This window comes from Lathamus discolor, chromosome 9, assembly GCF_037157495.1.
Source record: "Lathamus discolor isolate bLatDis1 chromosome 9, bLatDis1.hap1, whole genome shotgun sequence".
Classification (NCBI taxonomy): domain Eukaryota; kingdom Metazoa; phylum Chordata; class Aves; order Psittaciformes; family Psittacidae; genus Lathamus; species Lathamus discolor.
The window spans coordinates 12,248,588-12,274,997 of NC_088892.1; the positions used below are offsets into that span (position 1 = coordinate 12,248,588).

The 26,410-nt window shown below is 42.8% G+C and overlaps 1 protein-coding gene across 2 annotated transcripts in view; it reads left to right on the forward strand.

Annotated features, from left to right (window-relative positions):
- The window catches only part of MAMLD1 (mastermind like domain containing 1), a 121,288-nt gene that overhangs the window by 66,075 nt on the left and 28,803 nt on the right, over positions 1–26,410 (forward strand). For both annotated transcript variants that reach the window (XM_065689309.1, XM_065689308.1), the window contains exon 2: positions 20,752–22,464. In XM_065689309.1, the coding sequence (XP_065545381.1) occupies positions 20,752–22,464 (1,713 nt within the window). The remainder of the gene's footprint in view (positions 1–20,751; positions 22,465–26,410) is intronic.

Sequence of the window (26,410 nt, forward strand, 5' to 3'; positions counted from 1 at the left end):
AGCAGGAAGGTGGGATGTTTGTGTCCAGGCAAAAAAATACTGGTGAGTCCTCTTGGTTCATGGCCCTTGAAAAGAGAATTCCTCATCTGATGTGGCTGGGATTTTTTCCCATCCTAAACTGTGTCAGTGAGATACTGAAATGTTCATCGGTAGCTGGGGGAAAGGAATAGGGCTGTTGGCTTCTTTCATGCTGAAACTGTGATTTAAGAGTAAGGGGGGCTTTAGGGCTGCTACAAGTTTTCTGGCTTTTCATCTGAGAATAAAGTGCTATGGCATCCCCTGCTCAGAGATGGAAAAACAGTGAGCAGGACTCTCCACAAACACAATGGCTCTATCTCGCTCTATTATGCCACAAAGGAGTGGCTTGCTTAATCTCTGAAATTAATAGAGCAGAGAGGAAACGGCTTTTAAAGAGATGTGTGTCTGCTTCCTTCCTGTGCATAGCACGGGGAGCCTGGGGCTGTGAGGTAATGTCATTTCACATAACTAGAGGGCTCTTCTTATAAAGGACAATTACAGTAAGTGTAGTGAGTCTGGAATTTTTGACTTTTCGGTGTTTTTTTTTCCTGCTATGGTGGTGGGGATTTTTGCTTAAAACCCAGTACATGGTTTTGGTGAAAGATGATGCTGTGAGAGTTTGTCCCATATTTGATTTTCAAGATATATATATATATATTTTTTTTTTTTTTTTTTTTACTTATTTATTTATTTGTTTGTTTGTTTTGGTCCGCCTCTTGTTTAGTAACATCAGAGAGAAGCCAGCCTGCTGCTCCATTCCAATAGTCCAGTAGTCTAAACGTGTTTTGAGCCATTGTCCTAGGAGAAATATCAGTTCAACCAGAATTAACAGAGTGTATTCTGGTAGAACAGCTCCTTTTTCACACTGTGTTGGCCCTTTATAGCAGTGTTACTCTTGGTGTGAAGCCAAATCAACTGATAAGCAATAGACTAGATTTTCAAGGCTGCTTACGCCTACCTGCGTGTTTTTAGCTTTAGGAAAAAGACCTAGCACTTACACAACTACATCCCACCTAGCCATTGTCGCTTCGGAGAGAGTGACAACAGGAGAAGAGATTGGCTTTTAATTGCTTCAGGAAGAAAGATGAGAAGACCCGGAAGATACTGTAGGGACCAGGGCTCCTGGGTACTGTGCTGCCTCCAGCCCCTTTGACTGGGGAACAGGGGAATGGTTCGCCGCATGTTTCAGGAGCTGACTTGAGTTGGACAGATAAAGCTTTGCTCTGCTTTCATTCCTTAACTTTTGTTAATAATTCATGTGTGATACTGCACGGTAGAAATATCCCTCCAACACTGCATTTTAAACCACTGTCTAGAGCAGCATAACATAATCCAGCCATGTTTTGTGTCTTGTGCACTTACTCAAGAGAAAAGGTGCATAAAGCAGTTGGTTTTTCAGTCACAATCAGAGATAGTCTGTAATAAAATTACTATGTATAAAATGCAGGGCAGTTTGTTCCCCAGTAGCAGCATGATGTATTTTACATGTGAACAATAGGAGGTTACTTTGCAGAAAATGTTTTTTTGATGTAAAGATTATCAGTGCTGCCACCCCTCTTCCCTCGTTTATTACTGGACTCACTACAGCAAAGTTGCTGAGCTCCAAGTGCTTTTTCAGCTTTCATTCAGCTGCATGATTTGTAATGACTGTGGTGAGCTGGGGAAAGGAGGAAGTTTAAATTTGGGCAGTTGTACATCTATCCACAGTTAACGAGGCATCTAATTTCTCTGCAAATTCAACACAGCTTTACCGCAGTCCTGGCTGTAGCTTCAAGTATGCTGCACTAATTTTCAGTTTGTTTCTGTACCTTTGCTGTTATCTGTGTGTGTTAAGAGTGATCTATTTTGCATTTTATATATCTGAAAGATCAGGTAAAGAACTGGCTTCATCTCAGTGGCCCTCACTAACGGCGAGGGAGGCTCAGCCACCTTTTGCCTGCCTGACTTCACACTGCCGATGGATGCTCCCAACCAGATACTGAGATCGTATCACTGCAGTGTCCTTTTCCTCTTGTGTTTGCAGGAGCACCAAGTCGCCACGTCTGTCCGAACCATCACTTTAACACCCTGTACCAGATCTCCTTTCCAAGTATCAATAAAGCTTAGGTTCAGAGTTACTGCAAGTGCCTGGGAGCAGAGACCATCTTTTCTTCTGGTTTTGGGCTGGTATCTAGCACCAACAGTTGCGACCCTCTCTGTCATGCAAGGAATTACTGTGATTCACATAATACTAAGAATGGACGGCAGCACAGCACAAGGTGGGATGGCTACAGTCTAAAATAGAAGATGGCATAATGAAGTTCTTAGGCTAAATGCCAATGTAAAATTAGCATTTAACTTCCCCCTTAGTGTTTGCCTGTTAATTGGGTGTCACTGTCTCTATTGGCATAGCTTTTGGAGATAGTTACAGCAATATTAACATGATTGAAATGCGCTGCATAAGATCATAATATCCATCAAAGCTTTCTCCTGGTGGGGGCTTGGATCATCCAGCCCACAGCTGGGAATGGTGTTATTTTACTTGTTCTATTATAGACATCTAGACACATACACAGCCCTCAGACTTACAAGAATGTGTCTGCAAGGTGAAATAATAAGTGTATACCAGACAGTCTGCAGGATTATAAGGCTATTTAAATGAGAAGAAAAAGTTGGGGGCAGAGATGAGAAAGGAGGGAATTATATTGCTTGCAATGATTCTCTCACCTTCCAGATAGGACTTCTCAAACTGGCTCAGGGCACTTGGCTTTCTCTTCTTAAAGCCAGGTCCAAGCATCTTGGAACAGATTGGGTAGCGAGGATTTCCACCACATCCTTTCCTTGGACTCTTTTTTCTTACTAGCTCTTAGTGCAGTGCCTTTCAGGAATTTCGATGTCAGGTTTCACCAACTTGTGGACGGAGCTTCTCTGAAATCCTGTGACGGTCTGGGGTCCAGTGTGTGGGGTTTGCTTGTTCCTTACACATCACAGTGCCTCCCGTTCCCATGCAGTCACTGTCTCTCTTTGGGGTCCCCTGGGATGTGTGGACCTATCCAGCTGTCCTGTGATAGCTGTGCCCCTTCATTTTCCCCAGCAACATTTCTCTCCCCGCTTATAACTGGCATAGAGTTAGAGGGAGGCTGGGCTAGCTGCAGGCTCTGGGGTCCTGCGCCATACACCACAGGAGGACCAGGAGGCAGGCAATTTGCATTTTAATAACTCCCTCATTACGTATTTGTCTGATCTTGTCAATATTTTGCATTTTTTTAGTTTTGCTGACTGCAAACATTGTGGGCTATCAAGTCAATAATTAGATTGCCTGTTTTTAAACATCTCGGTTATAAATCAGAGCAGTCCACTTCTATAGTCCAGTGCTTTGACTGGAAAGCAGCTAGATGTCCTGGAAAGTCCTAGATGTGGAAGGGAAAAGTTTTGAGGAAGGCATTGCACACAGATTTACCATTGTTAGGAATTCCTTCATGAACACATTTAAAATATGGGAGATTGATCCTTTTTCAGAAATAAAAATTACAGAAATTAAACCTTCACCACAGGATGTAGCCTCACCTTGCCTGTCAAGTGAGCGTGCTTCTTCCCGCACCAAGTGGGATTGCCACAGGCTTCACCTCCAGTTTATTCCACCTGTCTAATGAGTTTTGTTTCACCTAAAGCTTGAGCTTAACGGCAAAAACATTAAATGCAAATTGCACTTTCAGGGCCCCCTTTCACTTGCAAGCACAGCTTGCACTGCAGTTTATGCTGGGTTTACCTCAATTGTTGTCTAAGGCTTTGGAATGATAAATGTTTGTGTTAGATGCATACTGTGTCTTCCGTGTAGTGCAGTTACTTGTATTGCACATGGGGTTTGAAACAGGTCAAATATGGTGAGTGCAGAAACAATAAAGTCTCTTTATAAGCACGGGTGTGTGGAAGATGAGAATAAGTGCTGGTATCATTATAAAAGATGTGGTGATCATTTCGTTCTCAAAAGTGCTAACCGTGGGTAGATATGGAGAGGAACTCCCACTGAAATCAGTAGGAAAGTTTCTAGTTGTTTCAGCAGCTCAGGTCTGGTTATAAAACAGAATAGCATAGATTATTGTGAATATAGAATATTGCAAAGACAGATTTCAGAGGGGAAAAGAACAATTTCTGCTTTTATTGTAAAACCTATTACTGACAAGCGCTGAGACACTCAGATGGAAACATGTTTGATGCATGAGGCAGTGGAGAGCCTGGACCCCACAGGATCTGCAGTTGGCACTGGAGTGTGGCACATGGGTCCTGGGAGGCCATCTGCACAAAGGTACACCCAGGAGGAAGTGAGCACAGGAAAAGGCAAGCTTTGCTTCTTTACATGTGTATCAGGAACCAGTGGAAAGTTGTGTGCAGATGTGTTGGAGAGGGAAGCAAAGCAGCAATAGAGGGTGCATTTTTACTCTTACTGTAAATAGCATTTTGTTCAGCATGGAAAAACTTCCATGGCTCTTCCTGGGGTTGTTTGCTGTTCTCACATGACTCTGTGGTGGTTGAGATCATTAATGGACCAGGTTTCTATTAAAAGTATTGAGTTATTTGACAGCCATGTGTTTCAGACACCAGGAACATATTAGGTGCTATTGAAGGCTCCTGCGGCTTTGTTATAGGGAGATAAGCATAAACACATTTTTAAGGGATAGCAAAAATTCCTCCTTGTTCTTGGATTACCCTTAGAGTTAAGGACAAACCATTAACAAGTAAAGGAAATGGGCTTGTTGTTAATTTTCCTTCCCTCCCATTCAATTCATGAGCTTCTACAGATTTTAGGGGAAAAAAAGTTCAACCTGTTTCCGAAACCCAGAACTAAGATGTGGCAGTGATAGATCCAGACTGTGGCAATGAAAGAACTGTCTAGGAATACTGTTGCAGCTCTGCTTTGGCATAATTAAATGGGCAGTCTCAGTGAGGTGGTGTTGTCAGAGTCATTTTGCAAGAGCTACCAGAGGCATGCTTCGGGCAGAGCCCCATCCCCTTATCGACTCATCTTGCACAACAACCTGGTGAACAAGTGTGGTGTCACAGTATCTGGTCAGCTCACACTGCAGTTCTTGCAGGGATTGTGTTTTCTTGGCTGGGTGAAAGAATCGTGCTTTGCCTTTTGCTGTCAGTGCAGCTCACTTGCAGGCAACCCAGTAAGCTACTTCCCTGCAATTCAATTCCATGTCTTACATTAGAGATGCTGTATTGTAAATGAGCAAAGTTTATTTTCAGGGAGTTAGTCATATTGACACTTCTGGCTTAGTGTCTGTCTTGTTAGAGAACAGATTTGTCTTGCAAAAATCAGGAAATACTGTGTAAGGGAAGACGCAGTGTGCTGATGGAGAAAAAACTTCCTTAAATCAAAAGACTACCCCAATGTCACCCCATTTCTCCCATGTGTTATTTTTGGTGTCTTGCTGTGTACCAACACAAAATATCTCAAATCGGGTTCGGTATTGTGAGTTAATTCTTAACTGGTGGTGACCAACTATAATACAGATTTCATTCTTGAAAAGTCATTAGCAGTACAACTGGCAGGATTTGGAAGGTGTTGGATGGTCAGTTAGGACCTGTAGATTCTCCAGTGATATAATAATGCAAGTTTTCTTGGAAGTAAATAGAAACATCAGAAAGGCAAGACAACTGTCATAGAAAGAATGGACTAATCCATGAGGACGAAGATTTTTTTTGTTCTTATTGGAGGACTGGTAAATTGTGGTACATCTTTCCTTTAAGGATACAGTTGACATTTATCTTTCCCAATTCCTGTATAATGAATAGGGAAAGAAAAGAGGAAAGTTGTATTTTCAGCTTAAGGTGTTTAAGAGGAAAAGAGGGGTATTTTTATTATATCGTTTCTTTATTCCCTGTTGTCATTTACACCTGGATAAAGGATATATGAAATGCTGCCAGGTTAGAAAAGTACTATTTTACATCCACTGTCCAAATGATTGTGTAAAGAAGCAAGGGGAAAGAGTAGGTCTTCATTGATTTTCTGCCTTGCGTTTTTTAATGGAAGCAAAATTAAGATGACTGTAACAGGGAGAGGGAGAAATATAACAGCTGAAACCTCCTAATACATGTGCTTAATCATAGGACTGCATCAGCACCTCTCACATCTGCAGAGGTCCAGGAATATCAGTTCTTTAACAGTCTTTATACTGGTACCAGAAGGAGTGAAAAATAGGTTGCATTTTTAATTTTTATTGATCTTACAAAATTCAGTTAAAACCGTGCAGTTTGTCTTAGATGTGAACACAAATAGGCATGAAGCGGGATATCCGTCTTTTGCATTAAAAAAATAGGTGATGTGTTTGGCTTTTTATTCATTTTTGGCTCCAGACCTGACTCAAATGTTGGCATTGAAGCCCTGTGTTGGATGGTTTAGTGAGAGGTGTCCCTGTCCATGGCAGGGGGTTGGAACTAGATGATCTTGAGGTCCTTTCCAACCCTAAGTATTCTATGATTCTATGATTCTAAGTATAAGAAAGGCTGCGCTAAAAAGTGCAAGGTCAGGCCTTGGTGTGCTGTTCAGATGTGGCATGGAGGGAAGGGAAAGAATTGCTGCAATACATAAGGTTGACGTTTCCTGCTTATTTCCTGTATCATGTGTGACTGAGCGTGTGACTATATCATAGTGACTGAAGCACAGGAAACCAGGTACGGTTTCTTTGCAGTCTCCACAAACAAGCTCAATAGGTAATAGGTTCGTTTTGAAGAACTGGAGCTCTCTTACTCCAAAGCAACCACAGCAATGGGATGAGGTGTATGGGGCTGGTACGTGCTACACTATGAGGTGGCACCAAGGGCACTGGTGGGCACTAGGAGAGACTATACTGAAAATCTGGTTCAGAAGAGAAGTTGGCTGTCCTTTAGAAACTTGGCAATGAGAGACTTAAGAAATGTATTGTTGATGCCAATGATATGTGCTGGAAATACAGTCAAGGACCAAAGCTAAGCTGGCAGGAACTCTGCATAGTGGTAAGGATGAAGGAGAGGGGTTGCAGCCGTGATAAGCACATGGAAGTGCTCAAGTTAGTCCATCTGAAGAAGTTGTGTTCCCTTCTAGAAAGCAGTACCTGACATCCTCTGTGCCAATATAAAATAAAATGGTTACCCTCAACCACTTTTAGTGGCTAACCTGTTTCAATCTCCACTGCATTTGCAGTCAGTCAGCTCTTCTCAGCTGGAGTTCAGCAACTTCCACCTGAGGGGCTGTCGTTTCTTACAGAGAACAGTCATCTTACCATGCATAAGACATCCCTGTTTAGCAGCTAAATAATAAGCTAAAGGGACATCCTCTCAGTAAAATTGAGCTTGAGATTGCTCAGACTACCTGGGCACAGCGCACACAATGTCCTGATGAAGTCACAGCTGGCCCAGCACAGTGGGTCACATTAACATAGTGCTCACCCATGGTAATTAGTCCCAGAGGTAGCTCAGTGTAGCCTTGGCCTCAGGACGTCTGAGCCCTAGGGGAGGTATATGGTCTAAAGTGATGAAGTGACCTCAAGCCGCTCTGCTGGAATGAAGTGAATCTCATCTCTTAGGCCTAGGGTTAAACTATGTTCTTTCAAGTCCCTTAACACCCTAACACTTGAAGGTGGACACAACACTGGTCTTAGTGACAGATCAGAGCACTTCCAGCAAATCCAAACTTTTATTCCCAGTTTGCAAGGGCCTTGCAGCTCCCCAGTAACACTCTGTAGTGCTGTCCGGACATGACAGTCGTTTCCTGATCGTTACAGCAGTTATATCCTCACTTGACTGTCTAACCGTAACTGAAAGAGGAAGTTCCTCCCATTCTGTCAGAAAACATGAAGAGCTGCCCACCCTCCACCTCTGTATTTTAGGAGATTTCATACTTCCTCCAGGTCTGCAGACTTTGGTGCTAATGGTCATGTGTGGCTCGCCTGGGCAGCAGCTCTCCATCAGTTGCTACCCAAGAGGGGCAGGCTCTTTCAACCCCTTTTCCTTGAAGGCAGACAGGGTATCCCCATACATGTGTCTGCTGGTGGCTGGAGGCCTCTGGGGAGGAATGGCTGTATTCTTGACAAACCACTGGATTCAATGATGAGTGATAAGTTAATACAGAGAGTTTTACCTTCACTTTACAGCACTGGGAGAAAAGCATGCTCTTGGGCTTGAAAACTTTTAAGGGAAGTAGTGTAATTCTTGTGGGTAAACTGAAATGTCATAACTAAGAGGCAACAACAATTTTTTTTCATCCTAAATGAGGTACCTGCAGTTTAAGTGTTCTGACCTTTCAAGAACGTGTTTGCTCAACTCCAGACACCGTCTCTGTATTAGAAAATGGAAGGGTAATTTTCTGTTGATGTTCAAAAATATACAGTGATTTTTCCTGTAATATTGTTTTGTAGCAAAGGCCAAGTCTTGCAACCCACAGTTTCCAGTTGAGGAGCCCTTAGTGGGATGAAGACCATACCCCAGGATGTCAACCTCACATCCTGGGTAGAGGGGAAGTCTCTACTCATTTAAAAATTAAGCCCTGTAAGAAAAGGCTCAGAAAAAGCAAAGCCACCCGCAGGGTTTATTTCCTTTTATCTTTAACCTGATGCTAATGTTACATAATGTGAATGCTTTGAATGATTAACTATGATATTCTCCATTGAACATCTGCTATGCTTAAAAGGAAAAAATAACTTTCTCTTTTTTAAGAAGATAAACCACAGAAAGGTATTGTAGATGTAGCATACAGTACGTCCTGCTGCCTTGAGTGTACCTCAGCCTTGCTCTGGTTGCAGAGCCAAGGGGCACCCTTCTGGCCCTGATGCCATTTCCCCAGGTCTCACATCTCTCAGACATACAGCCATACCTGTGGTAGGGTAGAGGAAGCTGATGAACACGTTTTGTTTGGAAAGTCCTGTTATCATGTAAAGAATTTAATAACAGAGTGTTCAATAGCACTTCGTAATGGGAGGGAAGATAAGTGTAAATGGGGAAATGAGAAGCCCATTTGTGAAGCACTCACAAGGTCTAAGGTTTTCTCAGGGTTTTCAGGTTATCTTATCCCCTTGAAACTAAATTGGAGCCAAGCATCTAGGCTCATCTGCAAACCTCAGCTAAGGCACTTAATGAAAAAAATAGTTCCTTTACATAATTCCCTTCCCTTCACCATTAACAGGATATGGGATTCCATCAGTGCTTCCTCTGTAAATCAAGATATCGGAGGCTATTGTCTCCATATGCAGCTCCAGCTCAGTGTGGAAAGCATTTCACATTTGAAGCTTCAAAGGTCAATCATCTGATTAATGCTGCCATTCCCACGATGAGTCGTTTCTCTCTTTGTGGTAAACCTGTAGTTTTGAAACGCCTCATGCAGATGTCTCTAAAAACACTTCCTATGCACTCAGACTTGACCCAGATGCTACAGCTGCATGTTGGAGCTTGTGGTGCTGCAGCCATTTTCAAAAGTTCCCCTAGGGAATGTCAGAGCAAGATTGGGGCCATGCCCCAGCTATCCAGAAGGCTTCCACAAGATAGTCTCACTCCAGTCAGCAGGAAGTTTCAAGGTCTTCCCCACTGTGCAGTACATCTCTTTCCTACAGTTTTACAAAGAGATCAGGACCCTGTAAAGTATTCCCAAACAGAGCAGCATCCTTCATTCTGTGTGTTCAAAACTACCTCCTCTGTTATGACAGATAACTGCAGTCTGGCTACAAAATCTGTAGCAGGGATTGGTAACCCTCCAGGATGATACTTGGCACTCAGGAGCTAACACATGTTTTTGTTACATGAGCATGAGTCTAATAAAATGGCTCACTGGTTTAATATGCCTCTTTGTAAAAACAAGGTGCAGTTGGATTTAGACATTGTGATCACTTGGCAAGTTCAATTATTAACTTCTCTTGCAGGGTTAAGCTTTGACCAGAAATTTGCCATGAACCTATGGGCACATCCTGCTAGGAAACAACATCAGAAATCCTTCACTGTCCTACTTGATTTATCTGCACAGTGCAAACTCCGAGTGCAGAGCTGTATTTTCCTCCGAGGAAGTCACAGCAAGCTCCATTGCCACTCCAGAGCAGAATGCTCTCATGTTTTAATGTTTTATTACTTTGATACAGCTCTGCTTCACTCAAGACAAAGCATCTAAGGAAACTTTGGCAGGTCCTGAACTGGCCTGTTGTATAGTCTGCTTTCATCATGTTTTGGAAGAAAAGTTGAATGTGGTGAAGAGCCCGAGCTATGTTAGCTATGCAGTGTCCTGTGGGATTGTTTGTGAAAAAAGCAGCTAAAGATAGAAGTGCACCATAGAGATGCTAAAAATACTGTCCAGCTCTACAGTGGTTGTTTAGCGTTTGGAGAGCTATAGTTGGCCTTACGCAGACACAGGGAAGATGCAGTTTTGCAATTTGAATATGCAAATGAAATCCTGATCTTGCAAATGTGCAATCATATGCTCGACTCTAAAAAGACCGCTTGTATTCCAGAAGTCAAGCATTGGCAAGATTAAGAGTTTAATCAGTCAGATACAGTGTCATCACAAGTTAGGGTGATTGCATGACAATGTGGAGACTTTACTTCAAAAAGCAGCCAAAAAAAAAAAATCACATATTGTGATTAAGATCAGATTTTAACATTCCACATGTTGATACTTGGAACCGTGTTGTCTGATAAATCATCGCTTATTAGCGCAGTAGGTTGCAAACAGTTTCTTCTTTACATTTATATGCATGATTTAGTAAACAGTATTTTAATATCAGTGGGAACACATGCTATGCTTCATAGCTTTCAACTGTGACCTTTAAAGGCAGAACAAAGGCTTAGAAATTAGAGTTTACATAAAACTGGGAAGTGTAGAAAGCTTAAAAGGCTGTGTAATTCATTTCTGAAGAAAGAACACCATTTTCTCTAACATTGTTTGCACAAGTCAGCATTTATGTTGTCAATTTGCAGTGATGAATGTGTGATTAACATTGCTTCTAGGACAGAGGGGAACTGGTATCTATAGCAAGTCAAGAGGTTCTCTGGCTAAAAACCAAGTAACTTCAGCATTGCATTTTCTGCTGGAGACAACTGCTCCAAATCCTGTGTATTTTTTAATTCACTCCTTTAGTTGATAATAATGAAAAAGCAAAGAGTGAAATCCCATCCCTGCTGAAGTTTGTATCCCAGAGTATTCATTGAGGCCAGGATTTCAACAGCTTTATATAGGGCTTTAGGTCTGGGGCAATGGTCTGTGTTTGGCTTGGAGGTTTTAATACCACTGTTTTCAAGAAACACTTTAAAGTCCTTGGGTATGCAACAGCTCCTGTTCAAAGCATGTGTGTTGTAGGAGCCAGCACTGTGTGCTGGTCCAGTCATCCTGCTGGTCCAGGAGGAAGGAAGCCTACAAATAATGTATTTCCAATGAAGCACATTCCTATTCCAATTAATGCATGTTGAGAATATTGGAGTTGCTATATAGGTAAAGATGAAAGTGGTAGGATAAAACAAAGTAGTCAGAAACAGATTAAACATGTACTACCAGTCTCTTCTGCTTTCCAAAACATTTCTGCTTCTGGCTGTATAAAAATTTCTCTCTACACCCACATTCAGTGAGATACTCACTGCATTGACGATCCTTTTACTCTAAATGAGGCTTGTTTTTATGTGTCTGTATTAATCAATATCCAGTTCATTGTTTCATTACTTGAAAGGCAGAGGAACATCCAGGAGGCTAACAGAGGCCCTGGATGGATGTGTAGGAGAGAATACATTCCTTGCCCATTTGTTCCACCCTTCTTAGGGTTGTGCTTCAGTTTCTGATAGCACTTAGGAGAAACTTCAAACTGCTCTTTTAAATGTTGTGTCCCCTGCCAAGCCTCCAGAAGAGCTCTGGATTCAGTAACGCATTGATTTCCAGTGCAGCAAGTGAGCAGAAGGCTGCTCAGCAGTGAGGCGTAAGGCAGCACAGTGGGAGCCTTTGGGTGCAGCCACACAGGTGAGGCTGTAGCTGTTATTCTTTGGGAGAGTTAGTGTGAGTCCTTCAGCTGTTGTAACAAAAAATGCTCTTTTTCCAGACTGAAATCCCATTGTTCCTTATTGTTCTGAGAATTGGAGAGCTTTTTGTCCCCAGGTTTGACCTAATTGAAGGCTTTGCCTCCAGGCTGCTAATTCCCCAGCCATGCCTTTTGACAAAATGGAACCTGCAGTTTTATCAAGTCAGGCTTTCAGGATCTTGAAAAATAATGCAGTACGTAGCTCAAAAGAAGTGTCGGGCTGGATTTTTTGGTTATCTAGTAAATGGTAAACCTACCTCATAATTAAGCGACATACACAGCCTGTTTCTTACACAGCTTCTGTTAACTTGTGGTCATTGCGTAACTGTGCCAATGTTAGGGGCTGAAAAAAGAAGAGAGAAAAGTAGCTTTCAAATCCCAGTAGACCCAAGTAGCAAAAACATCACTTTTTGCTCAGTGGAGAGGATCTGCAATTCTCCAGCCTAGCTATTGCTGTGAGAAATTAATGTAGTCTACAAAATTACTGCAAAGTGTTCCATAGGACTTTGAAATTAATGGACTATAAAAAAAGATATAAAACAATACTGCCAGTATTAAAACTGAGGTAAGATGAGGTAATACTGATGGAAAGGCGTTGAGTCTAAGATTGATCTTGATTTATAGCCAGATATGAACGAAATGCTCTTGTACTACAGCTTAAAAACTAAGAGGCAGAGAATTTGTTCTGTCTTCAGCTGTCTAGTTAATAACACTTGTCATTAAATGGAATGTGGAAGTTACAGCCAAACAATATGCATGACGTGATTGCTGTAAGTCTTCAGATGACTGATTAAGAGGCATCTGTACAGAGATCTCCTGCTAGCAGTACAACACAGGAGCAAGCAGTAGTCCTGTTCCTCCAGATCCATTTGTCAACAGCAATTTTTCTCCTAGAAAAATTTCTATTCCAACAGTGCTGTTAATACCGAAAGCAGATGAATTGCTAAGGAAAGACAAGACGGAAAGGCTCTGAACATTTGTTTTGATAGGGCAGATCTCTGTTGGTGCTTTCTAAATGAGATTGGTAATTCTGCCTGACCTGAAAAGTAGCAAAGCTACTGGTTCAGGATGGGTTTTTTTCCTTTTTGCTTTTCTGTAAGTTAATGTTACTCTGTCTCTTGTGTGAAGCTGGCTTGTGTGGGATAGCAAAATAGGTATCTTCTTGGCAATGTGTTTCTTCTCCTTGGAACTAATCGTACATTGGTACCTTCACACTGATATTAGTGATGTTGCCTGTAATTTACACAAGGGTAATTAGAAAAACCTTGTTCACAAACTTGCTGCTTTGTAAGGTAAAGCAGGATATAGGTCACATATATCTGTCGTTATGAGCACAACTGCATTCCCACAAATCGGTATGAGAAAATCGTATTTGTAGTATCTCCTTCCCTTTAATTTTTGGTTAAGATTAGAAATAAAAAAGCTCATACCTTAGGCTCTTGGTAGTCCAGGTTGAATTTCCTGTTAGTTTCTGTGGTTTAAGCTTACTGTAAGATCACATCTTTCCGGTTTTGTATTGTCATGATGTTTTGGATTTTCGCACTTACTAGCTGAACAGTGCAGTTCTAAGTATTTGCAGCCAGGATTGCTTCCTATGCTGCATGGTAACTTGGGGAAGGAGGCCACGTAGACAAAAGGAAGTGCCAGGTCAGCAGTCACCATTGAAAAGTTCACATATGTTCCTGAGTCAAACAAGAAACTTGTTATACTGCAACAGTGCAATGGGGAAGGGGAATTGATGGTAGCTATGGAACAACCATGCAAGCAAGCAAAATCTTGTCATGGGCTCTGCTATGTCTGTCAGCTCAGATTTAGGTAATGCATACAGGCATGGGATCAACAGTGCTGTTACTATGTTTTTGCACTCACAACAGGGAGCATCACCATATTATTAAGGGAAAGCACACACCTTGTCTTCTTTTTCTTCTAACACAGCTTGAGGTTCCTGATTTATTGAGGGAATAACTAGAGATCACAATGAGTGGTGACAGTAATGGGGCAAAGGATCACAGCACGCTTCCATCAACGCAACTGATGTTTGTGGTACTGATCATGTTCTAGAAATGTAGCAGTGGTGTTTAGGTGGTTTGCAAGTGCATAGCTTAAATAGCAACTTCCAATCTATGTTAATATGCTTGTTTTAAAGGCAGCGGATTTCTTATTGCCACTGTAAATTATAGATTGGGAGATGCTGTATTTCCAGGCAAAAATTATCCACATAATGCATGCAAGCTAGCTAATAACCACTGTCCTTTCAAGGTTAAAATGACTGCTTATATCCCCAGTTCCTCTTCCTTTATCCTCCGTTCCAGTTGCCTATTTCCATGAGCATGATGAGTAGAAGGTATTTTCCCTGTTCGTAATCCTTTCTCTACTGCCACACCTCATTACAAACAGATCTGCCACCTTTCCAGCCTACAGATACCCAGCAGACCCCAAAGTAAACTTTACTCTGGTACTCTTTAGCTGAGGACTTGGGGTATTGCTATTTTTAAGCATGGTGAAACATGTCTTTGGTAGCTTGGAATCACAATGTGATCTCTTTCGTGACAATGTGAAATGACATCTTTATGTCCACCCATGCTGAAATCATTTGAAATCAGAAGGGTCAAACAGCCCAAAGCAGTAGGAGGAATGTGATTTTAGCTTATGTTTAATCTTGGTATGGAGAAAGTGAACGGTAGTTTTAATTGCTTGAGCCTCCTTGAGTTCTCCTTGTAGCCTGAGATGTGACTTTGATAAAGCATAGTTTATGTTCCTCATAGTTGAGGACTGCTTTGGCTACTCACTGGTCAGCAGGAGGCATGTTTTTCCTGGATTCAGACACAAAATGTGAGTGTTTGTTACCAAACTGCAGCCAGCATGCACTAATGGGAACTTGCAGATGTGCTAAATGCACTTAATGCAGTGCCAGGTTCTGCTTTAGTTAAGGAGGATCTTTGCCCATGAGCGTCAGGGGTTTGTTGCTCATGTGCAAACCAGCCTTCTACGGAAAGCAGCACATCTGGTCATTCAAGAAGGGCTGCAAGTAACTGCTGCCATTTAAAAGGTAGTATTATATCAAATCCGCTTTCCAGCCTTCACACACAGAGTCAAATTCTCACCTCTTTTTCATGCGCTGTCCTCAAAGATTAGTAGAACATTAAAATCTATCTAGAGTGTGGATAAATGAGCAGTGGAGAGCACAGACCTTTACAAATTGTGTATTTAAGGCACAGAAGAAACACTTACGAAGTTTTCTTGTTTTATATGGAAAATTGCCAGTTCCATTTTTCTCATTACATGGCTGTTTTTGTCAGAACAGATAGAAACATTTTGGGCTGATGGGCAGATAGGTCTCGCTGAAGCTTGTTGAAGCCATGGAGACTGAAGTCTTGATCGCTGAATGCTGCAGTTTGCCTCTGGCAAATACATATTTCCAGTTTTGGCAGTGTCTAGTGTTTGCAAGACACAGAGAGTGATAGATTCTCTGGTCAGCTGAGTTGAGCAAACTTTAGGCTCAAGTTTTATACTTTGCAAGGGTAAAAACTAGATTGAAATATATCTTGAAAAAAATACTGGAAAGAAGACTTCCCTTCCCTTGTGCTGCTGCATTGCTCAGCCCTTCCAACAAAAAGTAATCTCTATGAAAATAATCCAGCTATGGCAGATCTTAGCAGCCTGTTGGTGACCTGGATTCACCAGGTTTCTGAGGCACTGGGGTCTTGCTCTGAAAGGCTTTGTACAAAGCTGCCACAACACTTGCAAATTCCCATATCTGTAGTGAGATGGAAATTTTCCCCACCTTCCCCATCTCCTTTTACCATCATTTCTCTTTCTTCAGTTGAATAAACAGAAAAGCCAACAGCTGGCATTTCCCGAGAGTTACAAGGGCCTTGAGACTCCCAGTGAAAGAAGATTATCTGACTCCTTGTCTGGATATCCCAGTCATGGATCCATTTTGTGCTATTAAATCAAGAGAATCTTCACCGGCGATGGTGCATGCTGGAGGCAAGGGAAGGTAGACCAGCCACCAAAGGAGGACACAGTGCAGGCTCTACAGACATCAGTTCAAGGTCCCATCAGGCTCAGTTCTTGCTTGAAGATGCACGTAGGTGTGGGAATCGCTGCTGTAGGTTGGATCTCTCAGTAGCAGTGAGTGGGGTGGGGTGGCTGCGGATCAATAATCATCACCCTGCAGTTGCTGTAAATCAAGGCTTGAATCTCCTCTAACAGGCTGCAGAAGCCAGGATGAGGCACAGAAATACCTTGCCTAACGTATTCCCTCTCTCTCATTTCTGCATTGCATTGACCTAAATAGGAATTTCGAGTTTGATTTGGCTTATTTCTGGTGGGATTGCTGCAAGGCTGGAGAAATGAGGCTCTCCTGAGCAGACCACAGTGGCTTCGTCCTCACAGACACCATGCAGGCAAAGGAGCAAGTGATGTGTGGAAAATTAATAGGAGCTGGCAGCAGGGCATGGGGCAGCCTGGCTCACAGGGAGAGCTGGAGTGGCAACCAAGGACAGCTGATGTGTTAAAGGAGGAAGGCTGAGTTGACAGCAAGGCAGAGGTGTCCATTCAATTGGTTATTAAAATTCAATGGGACCACTATAGTGTGTGTTTATTAACACTGATCTCTGCTTCAGTTTTTGCCACGTCCAGCCTTCCTTTCTCCCTTCATTGAGAAATAGTAAGTTACTCAAGGTCAGCACCACCTCCTGAGTTTGGAAAGAGCCTGATGCCAAAAGTGACCCAAGTGGGCAACTTCAGAGAGCTTGGTTTAGGAGAGGGTGCAGCCGAGGACTAGTTTTGCTTGCTGACGCCGGCTTGTCTTCCTTGCACAAGAGAAGCCTGTGGAGTGCTCTGCCCATACGTCAGGAATTGGTTCTGTGCAAAGAGGTAGTATCGAACAAACTAGATGTTTGTAACCACAGCTGTATGGCTTTCTCACACAGGACAGAGTAAATAGCTATTACTTATTCTTGTTACACTGCCATTGTGGAGTAGCAGCACTACTCATTTGTAACTTGGATCTCTCCCAGAAAGACAGCCTGTTGGTTTTGAAAGGATAGTAGTGCTGGGATCATGGCACTTGCACTTATAAAAGAAAACCTGAGGACTCATAATCAGATATTCCCCAAACTGGAGGGCCTGCCTTTGTTTCCAGGTATTCCCAAACAGAAGTGAGGCCGTGCATGCCAATGCATGTTAATGAATTTTGACAAGGTCGCAAGAGTCCCTTTGTTGCTTGTGTGCTTTGTCCTTGCTTGCAGATATGAATGGAGATTTCCCATACTTAGCCATAACAGCCTCCAGCCAGCTTAATGTGTGTGCGTGTTCTGTGTTTCTAGAATATTTCTATTCACTTCTCAGGTATCCAATTTGAGCTGCCCAATATACTAATCAGCAGAGAAAGGAAAAGAACATATTTTGGTGGTCGTCTCGTTTCTGTTGATTTTGACAAATAGCATAAGCTGTAGGCTTTGAAGACATGGTCTTAAAATGTCTTGAGAGCACTGGCTGCATGATCTGGTACAAGCAGCTTCTTGAATTAGTTACATCAAAAGCTCCTGGTGCTTAAAGTTGTAGTGCCTCACTGATAATCTCCTGCCACTGTTGTTGTTAACATATTTGTATGGAATCACAACCACTTGTGTTTCAGCGGGGAATACTGAACCCCAGCCAGCCCAAGGAAAGATTTCTGCATGTACCTGATACTTCGTGCTTGTGCGCCTGGTGAAATGCTGTGGTCTGCTCTTTTCATCTGTGGTCTGTTTGAAGCAGAGGGCTCATGATACACAGGCATTCCTTCTAACCAAAATTATTCTATGATTTCTTTAGTTGCTTTAAGGATGGTGTCTTCCTCTCTCAAATTTGGGGATGTAGTCAAATCTAGCAATGCTACTAAATTCTGAGGAGTTACACCTGCCTGCACCTGGGGAAACTGGTGTTGCGGATTTTACAGTCCTTGTGCAAATGTTCACCTGGGAAACAGAAAGCTTGTTTTTCAAGAGAACACGACACATCAGCTAATTTCCCTGCCTCTCTTACGGCCAGGCTTCTTGCGTGGGCTAAGCAACAACATCCTGTTTAAAAACCTATTTAAAGCCCCAGTTTTGGAATGCCCATGCCATCTGAAAGCTATGGCCTCATTTATCTGCTTATATCTAGTAATAGTCTTGGGGAAATGGAGCTTTGTTTTCCCATCGCATTTATTCCCCAGTGCAACAGTTAAAAAGCTATTTTTCAAAGTGTTTAGAAAGCCCAAATTTTTCCCCACTAACTCAGCGCATAGGAATGTCCTATGGCAGAAGCAGCACTGGCAAGGACATGCATGCCAGCATGTCAGCTGGCCAAGTGTGGGAGATCCCCCACCACTTCCTGCCTGAAGGTTCCCAGGGTGCAACTTGGGAACATGCTGTGTTTATTTTGGATGTGTGAAACCCCTGCACAGATTCTCTATACGTGTCTGGTTTTAAATGTGTGTAGTTACGCTCTACCAACATGTTTCAGCCTACACAGGGCAACATTTGTTGAAACATGTAGCTCTGGCTTAGTTTTAGCACAGAAAATGAAGGAAAACAATTTCATCCATCATTAGACCTACACTTTGGAGAAGATTTAGGCCTTATTCCATTTCCCAAAGCTAAGCAAATTTTGGCCTCATCAGTCTAGAGGAATAATCAAATCTCTGATGCTTCAGTTGTCTCTGGCGAGCTGTGAAGGCAGTGTCTCGCAGACCAGCGATTCAAACCACACGTAGCACTGTGACCAAGGAGGGCTGTGGGGTAACCTCTGAACAGTGGCTGAAAGCAATGCTCCAGCACTAGCTCTCACTTGCCAGTGGTTTTTGAGTGCAACCCATGTGAAAACAATGCAACTGGAGGTCACAGGGGAGGAGTATTCATTGCTCTAGTGAGGGATAGCTCTTAGAGGGTGAGGGGAAAATATCCATGTCAAAGGGTCTTTGCCACAATGCCATGCAAAACTGCTGCATCTGTTGGTAGAGGGTAGGTAAACTCCACTTAAAAGCTGATCAGCAGCTCCCTGTAGCATGCAGGCCTGCTTTTCCATCCGCCATGATGATCATGTACAATTAGCTTGTATGTTCTCACTCTCCTCCAAATGTCTGGGTAAGCTGGATGCTAGCATGGCAATGACCAGTACTAATCCTAAACTGCATCTGTAGCCTAAGCAACTGTAGGCACAGATCTGCAACCTTCTGTCTGCCCACCAAATCAGAAATAATTGATGAGACAGCACTCATGTGAGTCCACCTGAGTGAGCCACTGGGCAGCTCTCCCATGTTCCCAGGTCAGAATAAAGCATGTTCAGGACTGCTTGAAAATAGGCTGAATTTAGTGGGGAGCCAGTGGCCTTCGTTGCAGAAGGAGCCACACAAGGTTTGCCCAACTTGTGCCCTGCAGCCTCCACACACCCTGTGGTGATGGTGCTCTAAGAGCACCAAAGTTGCTGGCTGTTGTGTAGTGATTCTCAGGCAAAACTGTGACATGCTCAATCATTAGTGTAAAATTTAGAAGTTAGTCATCACTTACCACAGCCCTAGAATGCACCTGGTTACACTGGGGTTAGGTGGTGGGACTTTTCTGGTGATATGAGCTGATATTAGATGTGATCTTTTTTCATGGCACTAGATGACTGGTAGCACTTGCAGTTGTAGGCCAGAGCAGGGAGAGGCTTTACTGGGAGCTGCCTTAGAGGAACAGTGACATTCTATGGTTTTCCCATTGCTGATTAGATACTTACCAAAATGCTGCCTCCCTGTATTGATAAACAAGAATGTAACGCTTATTTCCCTTAACTTGAAGCAGCAATGTTAATGTCTGATTAATCCTATGACATACAGGTCACGCTTCTTAAAACTGAAAACCACAGATGAGTATATTTGGAAGAGGTTGCCATATTGTGCTGAATTAGTATTAGAAGCATTGTTCTCAGTTTGAAGGCAGATTTTTTCCCTGAAGATTTGTGGATTTACAACCTTACAGATTCTTGTAGATCAAGATACTTATTTGATACATTTTGAAAACCCTTCCATTTTTGTGAATGACTTGCAATCCTTCAAAATAATAAAGCCGATACTGCCTTAGACTTAGAGGAATAAACAAAAAATAAGAGGTTATTTACTGTTTCTGAAATCCAAAACATCTGTGAGTTGGAGGCTTGAAAGTCTGTTTAGATAGATAGTTGAGAATTTGTTTTGGTTTGGTTTGTTTAGAAAGTATGCCAGTTATTTCAGATGTCCTGCCTATAAAGAATGTAAAACAATTTAGTTGTCCCAGGTCTGAATTTAATACGAGTCACTGGCAGAAGGTCACTAAATTCAGTCCAGGGTTTCATTCAGATCTGCCATTTAGACCTAAAAAATGTTATCATAAAAATGTAGGCATGTTTGTTATGCAGGGAGTATAATGTCTTAATTGAAATGGAACCAGAAACTATTCAAAAAACTTCTATTACAGTTCACATGACAGACAGTACTGTATAGTTTTAACATCTGTCGTAAGGCCAATATGTGAGATTTAGCATTTGTCTGACTATAATTCTTTTGATTTCAGTGAAGTTGCAGCCACTTAAATCCTGATTGAATTTGTCTCAGATGATTGGTTTTTTAATTATATGATTTAATTTTCTTTATCTCCAACCCAGTGTTACAGTGTGGAGCTTCAGAGCATGTTAGAATAAGGTCAATAATGGATCCCTTCTTCTTCCTTTTTTATTTTCACAGTTACAAGGATCCATTAAAAGGAAACTGGAAGATGACAGCTCTCCTGCCTCCAGCGGCATGCCTGATGTCATTTTCCCAAATGACAGTAAAAGACTTTGTCTTGACGATGTAAACCTTGCCATGGGCCAAGGTGCCAATCCGAATGTGGCGTGTCCAGAAATGCAAAGTTCTCCGTTCTCCACTGGTCACAGTGCTTCCTCTCTGGGAGTCGCAAGTCATCCAGTGCTCCTTGAAAACAATCACATAAATGGTGGTGGCATTGGTTCCCCATTTTCAGTGCCACCCAACACCGAAATAAATCAGAAGGGATCAATAGGAGCGCAAAACAATAACATTGTCCACTATGATGAGAAAGGAAACAGTTTGCAGTCTGTGGACCAAGAGCTGCAAGATCTATTGGAAGAGCTGACAAAAATGCCCGATCCTTCTCCCAATGACCTGGACCTGGAGAAAATTTTGTGCAGCAAAGCTGAAGAGCCACTTGGGCTGAGTCATTCTCAACCAAGCATAAGTACCACTCCAAAGTCCTCCCCACAGACCTCCCACTTGGAGAACCATGTTGCTAACAAAGATTTTTCTCCGGGTTGCAATCCGACCAGTGGAGGATCTCCTCAGATGAGACCATCGTCTGCTGGAGCCAACTTCCAGGTTCCTTCCTCAAACAAACCTGTTGCATCGCCCATCTCTACAGCAGCTCAGAGCAAGAACCAGCCACCACCTATGCTTCCAGTACCCTTACCCAATCTACCTGGCTCCAACTGGCATGCTCAGCAGCTAAAGCAGCTGGCAGCTAGCAAGCAGGTGTCTACTACTAAGCAACAAGTACAGCCTCCTAGCTGGCCAAATATGTCTCCTCCTGGACTCTCTCCACCTTACAGGGCAGGATCATCCCCACACCATCAGCCTTTCAGTCCGCAAAATGTAATGGTGTCTGGCATGCCTGCTAATAATTTACAAGGAAACAACATTCAGAGTCCTCAAAACACCCTGCTTTCAAGCATGACTTCCAGCAGCACCCCATCCAGTGGCCCCTCTCCTCCCTATGTGTCTGAGAAGCTCTCCAGCCCGGCTCTGAACCAGCAGCCCTTCAGCCCACAGAGCTCCATGCTGCCCACCCTGACAGCAGCCAGCTTACCAGCCAACAACATTAAAAGTCCACAGAACAACTTGGTTGCCAGCATGGCCTCCACAAATACTGGACCTTCTCCACCGTACAGGCCAGAAAAGCTGTCAAGCCCAGCTCTGCATCAGCAGCCCTTCAGTCCCCAAGGTACATTAATCTCTAACATCACTCCCACCAGCAACCCTACGAATATGCAGAGCTCGCTTTTTAAGTCAATGACTACAGGGCAGTCCAAAAATATGAACATAATTATGCAACAGCCATCCACTAGCTTGCAGCCAGGTCTAGTGGCTGACAGCCCTGCTAGCCAAGACCAGTTTTCTTTCAATAACACCAAACCACTGTCTCACTTTGCCTCAGAGTCAGCTACTCAAAAGATAGCACCTCTGACAGCAGGACAAGGGCAGCAGTCCCTCATTCACTATCTCCAGCAGCAACAGCCGCAGCAGCAGCAGCCATCTCCAGCCGCACAGCCTCCCCAGCAGACTAACAACAGCCAGTTTCTGCAGCAGCAGTTTCGGCAGCTGATGCCGCCACATCGGATGCAGAGGCACATGCAGCCTGCCACATTGCCATCTCAGAGCAGACAGGTGAGAACATCTCTTCTGTATTACAGGGCTTGCGTGAAAATACTGAGCTGTTTGCTTTCTTATTTTTACTTTCCTTGGTGTGTCAAATGTGACGTCACTAAACTTCTGGGGTTTGCTTAGTGTATGCATGGACAAGGCAATGACATCATGCTGGTGTTATCGGAGTAACTTTATTTCTTTAGTTGAAATGTCCCGTAATTCCACTGTGCATTGTCTCTTCTAGCCAAGTGGAGAACTTTTGTGCCATTAGGCGAAACACATTTCATGCCACTAAACCGGATTATTTTTATGTGTAGAGGTGATTGTGCTGGTTTTGATCGGGATAGAGTTAATTTTCTTCATAGAGCTAGCATGGAGCTATGTTTTGTATGTATTCTTAGTTAGCTTATATTGTAAGCTGTACAGATGTTCCTGTAACGTTTCTCATCATCTTTTAGTGAGAGTATCTTTTCTTAGTGCCCTTCAAGAAGCTACTCTCTGTGTTATGCTTCTGAGGCTAGAAAAGATCAGGTGGGGTGAGAAGCAAAGTTAAAATATGACTCCATATACAGCAGGTCAAACAGTACAGCTCCTTAACAGCAGAGGTAGACTTGAAATACTTGTTGCTAGCACTTGCCAGGAGCAATGCCCTGCTTTGGCTGAGGGCCATTCCCCACCCTCTGTTGATCCGTGATACCAGCCAAGCTGGTAAATGCAAAAATGCAGCTGGCAGCAGTGAGACACAGCCATGATTTCTCTCCAGCAATTTCTCCCTGAGACTCAAGGAGAGGCGCAAAGCACCATCCTCTACCACTGTGCATCAGAGATTTACTGTGAACGGGGACTTCAGGGCAAGGAAGGACATGGAGCCTCAGTCTGAGAGCAGCCTGGGTATGAGGAATAAATAGCTATCTTTTTGCTAGCAAGAATAGTATGAAACATTGAACCTCACCACCAAAGCCACGTACCTTGTTAGGCTGAACCACCTCTGGAAGCAGAATCCTTCAAGTTGCTTAGTTGCACACACAGGAACTCCAGCAACTCCTCATGAAGGATTGAAATGCTTCTCACCCAGCAAACACAGAGCTTGATTTCTGAAGCTTTGCTAGGATTTGCTGGAGAGAGTGGTGCTTAGCTGAGGAATATGCTCCAGAGCCTGGATTGTTTTGCTCTTCTTCACTGCTAAGTGAGTGGTTCTTACAGAGGTGGATTTCTTCAGTGGAGGTGGATTTCTTCAGTGGAGGTAGATTTCTTCAATGTAGATGACTTGGTGTAACCTTGTCTTATGGCAGCTATGAGAAATAAGGGGATAGTTACAGCTTCGTTGTAGTAAATCAATGAGGTGCATTCTCATTGTGCCACTTTAGGATCAAGTCACTATCTTTCAGGTTGTGCACACTCAGTACTCAGTATTTCAATGCAGCAGCTTAAAACAGACAACTGGACAGGACTGGTCACTCTCCAAATTTGCTTATCCAAATACATAACATGTAACAATATGGCATTAATAGTTCACTTTCAAGGGTTATCAATATAAGCCCCCTAATTTAATGAAGGCCTGAAGCAATTATGTTGCTATAAGCACGTGAAGACCCTGTTTGTGTGCAGTGGGACCCAAATAAAACACAGAGGGTTTTTCTGGCTTGGAATCTAAGAGTATGGATGGGCAGTGAGATTGAAATGAGTAAATTGCTGCAGCTTCATGCATTACAGCCCATCAGATGGTTTGGTCAGGAGCAGTGTGGGTGAAGAATACCTTCATGGTGCTTTACTGCATCTCAGATGATGGCTAGTAAGTTGTTAACTGCAGTAACATGATCGCTTTTGATCGTGTGTCCATAACCTTTGAGCATATTTCTTTTTTCTGGCTCTGCTGCTGGGTGGAATTGCCACATCCCTGTTGGATTCCTGAGGTTTCCTGTGCCCTAGTTTTCCCTGCTTTGCATTTTGCATTTTTGTCTTACACCTCTGAACCCCCTCCATCACTGGTTAGCCAAAAGAAAAGGGGAAAAATTCCTGCACTGAGTCTCTTTAATTGGCCAAAATAGCCCCTCTTCCAGCAACTTTCCTTTTCTGCCTGTGCTGTTTTAGCTGATTCTCACCATCAGAGAGAGAGCTGTTATAATCCGGTGGCTATTAGTAAAGATCAAGGACAGTTAAGGCAGTGATTACAGGTGATGAGCATTTTACATTTTCAGACTAGTTAGGTAAGCTTATGGTGCCTCCCTCATTTTACAAGGAACACTTGTGCTACAATAATGACACACCAGATGCCAGTGCTTCAATTGTACAGTCTGTTGAGCTGTGGAAGAAAGATGGTGGATGTTGAAGAGTGGAGCATTTGTTAGGCTTTGATGACTTTACTGCAAATCTTGTAGAAGAAAATGGACCCTGAGTGCTGAATTAAAAGAAAATAACATGGAAAAAAATACTCTAGGTGGGAAACCTTAAAATTCCGGGGTATTTGCTGTGTTTCTTTGACTCTAGCATGTTGATCTGTTATTTGTCTGCAACAGAGTTCTTATTTTCATTGAGATGTTGATACTGAAATTTTGGACCTGACCTGCTGTGCACCAATTTTACTCCATTGTAGGAAAATAGTTCCAATGACTGTTGTTTTGATCTCCAGCAGTGTACCCAGAGCTGAATCTGAGCTTTTCAGCATCTCCTTCCTAATTCCTTCCTAAGGCAGGTGATGAATGTGACTTTTCAAGCATGGAGCAGTTGTTTCATTAAAAGGCAATACATTAAATGTTCAGAAGACAGGGGACACAACTTCACTATCTTCAAAAATTAGTAACCTTCTGGTGGAAAGTTGCCTTTTTCAGCCTCATTCGCAGAAATTTGCTCAACGAAAACCAGCAGCATTCCTTGGAATGTTTAGAAGTCATCCCCTTGCTCTATGTGTGTGTGTTTGTAAATGTGACTAAAATTCACAAAAAGAAGGCATAGTGCTTTCTTCTTTTGAGCAAGAGGTGCAGCTTTGTGCGGGAGAAGAATGTGGATGGTGGCCAGTTGGAGGGAGAACAATAAACCATGAAATCTGATCCTTGTAGCAGGCAGAGCAACATGGGGAAGAGAGCAGCCCTGGGACACAGCCCCGGAATGAGCTTTTTGCTGTTGTTTCAATGCATATTAAAGAAAGACTCTGCATTCCAAAAGCTGCGTTACTACCCACAGCTCTACCACTTCTGTACTTCATGATGTATCTCTTAAGCGTAACCAGTGTGCATCCCTGATCCTGTCCATTGCCTGGACAACTGGTAAATCTGATAAGGGCTAATCTTTTCCCATCCGAAGCACTATGTCTTTATTGTTGAGCATTGACAGATATTGATTGAGGCACTGACGGGTTGCATTGTATGATATTGCAAAGCCTGGTGGTGCTAACATTGCTCTTGTGAATGTGTACAGGTTTTCATTTTACTCATGTAGGACTGATGCTTGCTGAGTGAAATTATACTCAAAGGTCTGGACTAATAAATCCACAATGTAAAGACTGTAGTAAATGTCAGAGAGTCAAAGATAGTCTGCAAAACTGTCACACACTGTTTTCTGGGCTTAAGCTTAGCCACTTGACTTTATTAGCTGTTTCTGGGGGAATGAAAAGCTGCATTTGCCCAGGCAGGTTGAATGGTTGGGTATCTCCCTGATTTTCCTGACTAAATACAGTTTGGACTTGCACATCTCCTATTCTGGCATGTCAGATACATTGGGCCCAATTCTGCCTTCAGCAATGCTGATACTGCATCACCGCTTCCAGAAGAGCTCTTCTTTTGCTCTCACCAATATAAGAACAGAGGTCTTTGTGAAGGGAAGGGAGGGTTCCCCTGAGGGCAGGAAAACGAAGCTGTGATCTTTGCAGTTTAAGACTGTGGAATAAAAGAAGCCCTTTGGGTGGCTGTTACTTTTCCAAGCCCAAGTTTGTCTGAGTTAAAACTTGAGAGTCTGAGGGAGGAGGGACAGT